This window comes from Pundamilia nyererei, unplaced genomic scaffold, assembly GCF_000239375.1.
Source record: "Pundamilia nyererei isolate P.nyererei 1_Seehausen unplaced genomic scaffold, PunNye1.0 scaffold00025, whole genome shotgun sequence".
Classification (NCBI taxonomy): Eukaryota; Metazoa; Chordata; class Actinopteri; order Cichliformes; family Cichlidae; genus Pundamilia; species Pundamilia nyererei.
The window spans coordinates 4,603,232-4,612,411 of record NW_005187426.1 but is presented as its reverse complement, the minus strand read 5'-3'; the positions used below and the strand labels follow the sequence as shown (position 1 = coordinate 4,612,411).

The 9,180-nt window shown below is 38.3% G+C and overlaps 1 protein-coding gene across 1 annotated transcript in view; it reads left to right on the top strand.

Annotated features, from left to right (window-relative positions):
- The first annotated feature begins 1,392 nt into the window (after positions 1-1,392).
- The window catches only part of celf6 (CUGBP Elav-like family member 6), a 145,027-nt gene continuing 137,239 nt past the window's right edge, over positions 1,393-9,180 (top strand). Inside the window, exon 1 of the mRNA XM_013909446.1 lies at positions 1,393-1,702. Within this exon, the coding sequence (XP_013764900.1) occupies positions 1,453-1,702 (250 nt within the window). The 5' untranslated portion in view covers positions 1,393-1,452. The remainder of the gene's footprint in view (positions 1,703-9,180) is intronic.

The following is a 9,180-nucleotide window of genomic DNA, read 5'->3' as shown; positions in this document are numbered from 1 at the left end:
GCATATGAAGACTTGGAGCATAACTTGCGATGCCAATTTAGTAATCTAAATTTTCAATATTTTATAGGTCCTTTTTTTTTTATTAAGAGGATGACATCTTGAAAGAATTTGTCTTAGAAAAAAAATACTGAAGTGTCCACAAACACTATACTAAATGTAATTCTTCATCTGGATAAAATCTCAAAGCCTCCAGGGTCATTCTAAGTTAGATGACCTTGCACTAAGTTTTTCAGATTTCTGCATGATTGTAGACTTATGACTGTATTGCGTATTAAAACGTGCAGTCATTGGTACTTCTATTTAAAGAACTCTGCCAATACATATTGAACAGTAGACTAGTAGACCAAAGCATAGATATGAGCTTTTATGTATCCCACCCGTGTTGTTTTTCTGCTCCACCAGTAGAATTCACCGGGTGTCCCAGGCGTACAATAGTCCTTGTTAGATGGTTACAATGAAAATCAACAGGGACCTGTCTCCTGAGAACTGCTGGTGTAAAGATCATTTCTACAAGGGTTCATAAGAGTGTTTTTCAATACTGGTGCTAAGACATACAACTCTCCTGCTTTTCTTTCTATACATCTCATAGACTTTTTTTTTTTTACCCCAGTATACCAGATAAATCACATTATTTACCTCAGGGGATATATAACATGGGCAAATACGTTCACCACACCAAAGAAGGGTTATGAGGACAGCATTTTTAGTAACACTGCGTACCGATCGTGAATCTTCTTTTATACAAAATACAAAAATGCAGGGTTGGTTCTCTTAACATTTAAGTCATTAAAAGGAATTTAGATTTTGATTGATTTCTATTATTAATAAATTACGAATTAGAGACGAACTAAAACTAGTTATCAGGTCAATATTTTTCCGCCAAAAGGAGCATCAAATTTTGCTCTCCGAGACAAACTTAAACCACCGCAGATAAGCTGGGGAAGAAGCACTAATGTTGAATTTGCATCATTTAAATGTCCCAACCTTTACACTCTACCCAAATGTTTGAGTTCTTACTCTGCCCTGTGGGGTCCTTAGTCAACCTGCTCTCCCATTCGCCTTGGTCGAACTCATTATGCAAATCAGATGGTGGGCGTGGTGTATTCATAAGAGTACGAGCTGACGTCACGGGACAGAGTGGCAGCTTGGGGGTGGCGGTGGTGATGGAGTGTGAGTGTGTGTGTGGGGAGGGGGGGGGCGGAAAAAATAAAAACTCATAAAGAATAAGAAAAATAAATAAATAAATAATACTGATTCCAAACAAAGCGGCTTAGCCTGTAAAGGAAGGACAGGAGAGGGTAGGGAGGGAGAACCGGAGGAGGAGTGGGGAGACAGGAAGATATAACGGAGGGGGGGAGTGTGCAATGTGCAGTTGACTACACAGAGGCGAGAGAGAGAGAGCGAGCGAGAGAGAGAGAGAGAGAGAGCAGCCCGCCGGCCCATTGAGGAAAGATGGCTACAGTCACTGCAAACGGAGTGCAGCAAGAGAATGGATTCAGCACCACGAACAGCGCCGGCAGGATGAACGGGCTTACCATCGGCCAGAACACCATTCCAATGAAGGACCACGACGCCATCAAGCTTTTCATCGGGCAGATTCCCAGAAACCTGGAGGAAAAAGACCTTAAACCCCTGTTTGAGGAATTCGGAAAGATATACGAACTCACTGTTCTGAAAGACAGGTTTACGGGAATGCATAAAGGTTGGTTGTTTTGACTACTTTTATGGTGCTTTAGGGATTGAGAAAAGGTTTACGCAAAGTAGTGACAAAGAACGTCCCGGCTCAGTTCTGGGGCAGAGGGCATGAAAAGTGTGCTAATTTGCAGATGTTTGGGACAGTGTGGGAGCCCACACGCACACGCAGAGGCACACACACAAATATGTCTGAGGCGTGAGAGGGGGAACACGTGGAAGTGAACGGCTTGGAAGTGCAGGGTTAATTGTTACCGCCACCAGACAATCCACGTGAATACTACAGCTGAAAATGCCTTTGTGTGTTTACATTTACTATCATGTGCTCAGCATCCCCGTTAAGGCCAGTTAAGGGGGCGGGACACGGGACAGGCAGCTGTGCAGGCGCATAAATTCCATTTTAAAAAATCCATCACATTTGCTGTATATTATCAGCGAGAAGTAAATACTTTCCGGGGAGCTGAAAATGTAAGCCATTATCAGACAATCAAAATCGGCGATTAACGTGGTGCTGACAAGCTGCTTTGACCTTTCAGCGGGCTGATATGTTTTCTACTTTTCGGACGTCATTAGCTGTGGAAAATACTACTTACATGGCAGCTGTATTGTAACGGGGCTCCGTGGGCGGGTTGCAGTCAGGAAGTACAAAGCAGGATGATAGTAGAGGCTCGGCTCCAGCACACATTGCATTCTCGCTTGCTCTTTTCACCCCCGAACCCTTATTGTTGAAAACGAGCGGGATCTGTGTACACTTAGTAATTAGTCAGACACGTAACGGATAATCACGGATCGATCGGTTCTAATTACAGTGATAGTAATGAATGCCAGTGTGCAATTCGGCTTTGTATTTCTAGACAAGCTTAAATTATTTTTTCTTCTTTTTTAAGTCCACAATTCAAAGTTTAAGTCTTGTTCAACTTATTCCTTCCTGTACTGTTGCTATAAAAATTTGTCATTAACTTAATGTGATTGCAACAATTTCAAAACATTTTATTAAAATTTAAATTTTGATCATTATCATATATTTAAAGTCTTTTATTATACATTATTTTCTCAGTTAGTAATCTATTTAAGAAGCTACAATAAAAATGTATAACTTTTTATCTTTATTGTGAGACTACTTGCACTACTGCTACTACTATTACTATTATTGTTATTATCATTCATATTACGTACTTATTAAGTTTATTTGGTAGGATTATTATTACTTATATAAAGATAACCAGAAATCATTTTATCTTTAAGTTAAAGAGCACTGTATTGAGAAACAATTTATATACATACATATAGTTTTGGATTATGCTTTAATTATCTCTTTTGCTCTCTTTCTCATACACACACGCGCACACACATGCATGTGTGTGCACACACGCACACACATGCACGTGTGCACACAGACAGACACTTGCATTGAGACAGCACACAGGCAAATAACACACATTCACATATTCACCACTGGTGCTGAATTCACATGCAATTCACTCTCAAAAAATAATTCACCAGGCGGGAAAATTATGTATGATATGTAATTCAGTGGCAGTAGTTCATGATCTTATTGATTAGACTGGTCAGGCGCTCTAGTGGGAGAAATGAGCGAAGGCTCACCATTACTTTCTTGTGTGTGCAGCCCTGAGGATCTCCATGCACCACCTGTTTCTCCAGCCATCAGCTGCTGGTGTTCAACCTGCTTCTTGTCTTTCTGGTTTTCCTCTTTGGAGCCTGATGATCGATTAAAACAATATTTCTGATATCCGTGTTGTTTACGCCTGTCCTCAACCATCCCTGAATGTCAACACTCTGGAGGATAGTTGCCTCGGGAAGGATAATCCTGTTCCAAAGCTGTATGCCTGTTCAAATCATCCTCCACCAAGGCCACTCTGATGTTCGCATTATGCCCACTTCATCCCGCGTGACATTCAAAGTCACTTTGGGAGCACAGGCGTGCACTTTTAATAAGATTTTACCAATGCATTATATGGATGAGTTTTTCTTATTGGCCACTCATCTAAACCATGCTCATGTGCCCTGCTGTGCCAATGTGTGACATCTCTAGACTGAAGCAAGAAAGTACAAGAGTGAGAAAATGGGATTAGTGACATTAACAAAACAAAGTAGATATAGTGTAAAATCAGCTGTGTCACTCAAGGAGAAAAGAGTAAACTACAAACAGACTGATCATTCTGACACTGGAAGCTTTTGTAGGGGAACCGAAGGTAAAATGAATTACTTAACTTTGAAAGAAGGGCTGCAGGTTTTCCAAGACAAAGTGTCCTATAAACAACACAGTGAACAAGACATGTTTAACTTAAGTCTGTCATTAATTAAGTTCCATGTTTTAAATGAATTGAATTATAAATTAATTGTTATGTATCAAATAAAAAAATAGGTAAAAAACAAACAAACAAAACAACAACAACAACAAAAAAAGAATTTGAAATTAAAATTATAGAAAGAAAGAAAAACAGTTTTACTGCAATTATTCCATTTTTTACCTGCCAAAATAAAAGGTGACATGCGATTGATCCAAACACCATCACATTGTTATTATATATTTTATATGTAATGTTGTACAGTATGTCTAGTTGGTCTTTTCTGTATTTAAAACATTTAAAACAAGTTAGGAGTCATGCAAGGAGTAATACATGCACAAAAAATAATCACCTTATTCTACAGCTCTGTGGATCCCTGTAAAAGATTTTAGGATTGACTCTTTTATTTTTGGGGCGGTTTCAAATTTACTGTTTTGCTTCACTGTTGCTGTTGTCCTCATGTTGATTTTGACTGAAGTGGGCAGTTTGTTTGTTTTTTTAAGTTGTTTTTTTTTTTTTAAGTAGAATCATTTTGAAAATGCAACGCAAATAAGTTCCCATTTATCAGGCTCAGAGAAAAATAAGATCAAATGAAAGCTAACGCTCTTAGTCTGCTGGATAGATCTATGAACAAAACAAAACAAACAAACCAACAAAACTGTTATCAAGTGATACCAAGAGTCTCAAATCAACTTAAAGTCAAATAATATGTCTTATCCTGCAGGTTTGTTTTTCACTGCTGACAGTGTCGGATAAATAAGTAACTAAATAAATAAATGCAGGTTTAATGAAGGTCTCTAAACAGTGCAATGCAGTTTGGTGGTCTAGCAGTGCAAATTCTGTAATATAACGTATTTGTCCAAAACACTGACTGGCCAAAATACGTCTAGTATGTAAGTTTTATAAGTATGGACTCATCTGGGATGTCATTTGAGAAATAATTGGTAGATGTTAGACTCACATGAATCCCAGACTCACTGCTGTCCAGTAGAAATCCCTGAGGTAATCTTTATCTACTACAGTCCACAATAGATAGTTTTATTTATGCCTGTTGATTGTCTGCTGATATAGATGGTATTAATCAATATAGATAAGTGTTGTTGCTGTGTAACCATTGTCAACGCTGTAGCTTGAGTTGTTTACTTGGCTCTATACAATATAATATTTTGCTGTAATCTTTAGTGCACAGTATGTGCACTCAGTTACCACTTTAGAGAACATCGAGTTTAGGCTAATGTGACATAATACAATACTCATGCAACAGTTTTATCTGCATAGTTTCAATATTCAATTTTTGTTTTGTGTTCATTTTGAAGACTGCAGTTGGGGCATTGAATTTAATTTAATAATTCAACAATTCCTTTATTTATTTAATGTGGAGACATGTTGATATTATTTTGACCACCCTGTTTCAATCTGTGCAGCTAAGCTAAATTAAATCAAAGAAACACCTTTTTTATTGAATTAAATACAGTTTAACAACAAAAAACTTAAAGTGCAAAAAGTATTGTAAAGCTGAAGCAACACCTACTTGTGCGTAATAAGGCAGCTGCGTGCATATTACACAGGGGTTTATAAAGCAGCTTACAGGCTTCGTTCACAACAATGCACAACATGCCAATGTATAGTGGCAGTCTTTTATGTCAGAGGCCCGGAAGGCTCTCAATATTGTAACATCATCAGAAATTCAATCAACTTTCTTTTTTCCCCACAACATAAACATTTTACACAGCACGGTATCAGAGAACCAGAGGATGTTATAAAAACTCTGCCTCCATGATACCTGAAAACATTATTATTATTTTTGCAATATGCAATACATTTAATTTGACTTTTAGTTTGAAATTCCTCTTGATGTCTAATTCGTGGGTGAGAAAGATTTGACTTGTTACAGATATATGATGCATATAACTGTTGGCGTCAATCAGTAAAACATGCCTAATGGATGATTTGCAGCACTGCCTTTTTTCACAGCTCGAGGCCTATGACAAAAAAATTGCACCATAATTATGGATTTAAGAACTGATCAAAATATGTCAGATTAGCTCATGACTAATTCATGTGGATTGCACTGCAACAATTTGAACAGATGCTATGTGCTTTCTTACTTTGAGCATTTAGGGTATCTCCAGGGACTTAAATATCCTGGTAATTTTCTGTTTTGTGATTTCCTGTACAGTTGGGTAGAGGAGTGTAACCGAATGGTTAGTCTGTTCAGAGAACATTTTTTTTCATCTCTTAACAGATAATTATATCCAGCCTTATAGCTGCTAGAGACTGTTGCCTTTAATGCCGATTTGATAGTTTGTGTGTCGTCAGGGAGCTGTATACAGTGCGTGGGATGACTTGACACTATTTGCGGGCATGGTGATCGCCAGTGTGTAGTGCAGCCAGGTCGTGCTGTTTAACATCCATCATTTCGCTGAGCACTACATTATCATAATACTTAGTGTCAGTGCCAGAATGCATGCATTGTTCAGACATGCTGAATGTTAGTGGGGGGCAAATCTTTTGCTTGAGTAGCGTTATTTATCAATCCGTCTCTGATGCTGAGAGGAGAGACTCTGAGGTGCACCACACAGCCAGGAAGAAGAGATACAAAGAGTTGTTAAATATCCTCATCCATTTTCCTCTCCTCGGTAGGTCCATGCAGTGAAATTGGCTATAAATAGCCTGCCAAATTGACATAAAAAAGCTTTTTAGGCGTTGAAATAACCAAAAGTAAACTACAGTGGGGCAGTAATATCTAATTGCACAATACTCCTGGAGTTCAAGAAATCCTTTTCAGCTCAGAGACAGATTGGTGGCTTTGTGTCAATTAAGTCCTTCAGACTTCTAGTAATGGCCACTGAGCTACAGAGCCATACACGTATGGGATTTTATCTACAGTAGGAGTGTTGTAGAGCAAGTGTTGGACAGTGATAGACAGTTTGTGTAAGCTGAGTGACAGGTAAAGCTTAAGTCTACAGATGACCTCTTTGATCATTAGAAAAGGGGCTGTGTGTGAACCAGACAGCTAACGGCTCTGAAGAGCCAGCTCTGAATGTAGATGGATGGAACAACGGAAAGATGGAAAAATGCTCTCCAGGTAACAGTATGTTTAACACAGACGCAGGAAGTGGATGAATCCTCACATCATATTTGTCTCAGTACTCACCAGAGGGTCAGGCTGTCACATTCGGCAGCATTCAGTTGTTTCACTATATTATTTTATTTTATTTCTTTGCACCGAGATCTTGTTGGGAATTAATTTGCATTCTTTTTCCAGTTTAATGATTATTGCTGGATGAGACATATGTGAGGAGCAAATTGCTGATGATTCATAAATTCACAGCTAATGAATTGAAAATTTATACAAATTTGTTCTGGAGTTATTTCAATTACAGGTGCCTGATGCCTTAAAAAAAAATCACAATTCACTCTTATGCCTCAATGCATGCAGTTGTTCACACATACTAATTTCCATTTTAAAACAAATTGTTAGAAAAAAGCATTACAGGGGGAAAAGTTCTTTAAGTAATTACCCAAAACGTGCCTTGCAAAAGAAAAGACTCATTTCATATTCTCTGCTTTCTCTTTGAACCACTTTTCAGGGTTTACTTTTCCATTTGCCTTAAATACAATCGGTTGAACTTTTGTCCCTAACTGAAAATGTAGTGTGGTAAATTGTGTTTGATTACCCAACTATTATTTTCACCCCACTTAACCTGCTCATCACAGAAAGTCACAAGTTCTTTTGCTGAACCATCACCAGTGCTTACCCTTAATCTTTCAACATTGTACATGTTCTCATCTTCTTTTTCACATTAAATCCTAATAAGTTACTGCATTTTCCCAACTGCTGGTCATTATTTAGTTAAGTCAAACTTCTAATGTGTTAATTTAAATGTTAGTGGATGTACTTGATAAAACAGAAACATCTTAAACATGACAACAAAAAAAACCCCCAACATGATGCACAGAGCAATTGTGCTTTATCTGTTTTTTAATAACATGTAGTATACATTACTGCCAAATCCTTAAACCTTGCTCTGTTTTCTTACATAATTCAAAACAACATGTATTCATTTGGTGTAAATGTGATGTTTTTTTGTAATATTTTGTATATATGTAATAAATTTGCACCTTCTGCTGCATATTCAGTAAAAGTCGTTTGTTTTTCAAGTCATTTTACATCATTGAATATAATACCAACGGGTGGTGATATTTATATGTAATCCCATGCCAATTACCTACTTTAGATTTTTAAGATGACAGGCCTAACCTGCTACCAGCTGTTGGATCATTGTTACCTCCTCTCCATCATTCATGTTCTCCAAGCAGAATGCTCATCTGTTCCACAACTGGATTTCCCACTCACTGAATCCTTTGGGCTACAGATGTTCCCTGAGCCAACATTGTTGGGTATAAAGCTTTCCCAAAGTCTTGCAGATATTCAACAGCTGTCAGGAATCTGAGACAGATACATATTTTGAATGGATATTAAAGGCTACACTGCATAAGAAGCCCACTTTAATATGTTATTTAAACTAACAGTATTAAAAGCATTTTTTTCTAAGGGTACCTGCATGACAAAGTAGCATTACTACTAGGGTGCAACCGTTCGATACAGTGGTTTCGGTTCGGTACGCATATGTATCGAACAATACAACATTTTTTATTTATTTTATCAACTTTTCTTCTGACGATGCTGTCTGTGTTGAGCGCTCAGTGGATCTGCGTTCAACTATTCCGCCTAGGCTGCACTGTGGAGTGCAGATCCACTGAGCGCAGCGCAAGCTAGCAAGACAGAAGCTAAGCTCGTTGCAACATGGCAAATGCCTCAACGCAACCCAAAATTGAACCTCCCCCACCCTCATTCAGATCTGGCGTTTGGAACTATCTTGGTTTTCATGTGAAGTATGACCCTGAAGGTAAGCCCATCATGGACAAAAGTAAAACAGTGTGTCGGATGTGCAACGCAATGCTCAATTTGTGGGAACTAGTGCGTTAGCGCAGTTAGCTTGTGTTGACGCTGTCCAGCCCCAAGCACGGGGCAATCCGTGGTAACTCGTTAACGGAGATTTGCCGCGTTATGGCATTAATGTCATTTTAACGAGATTAACGCTGACAGCACTAGTGGGAACACAACGAATATGACTGCACATTCACACTGACATCATCCTAGTTCAAAGACAAG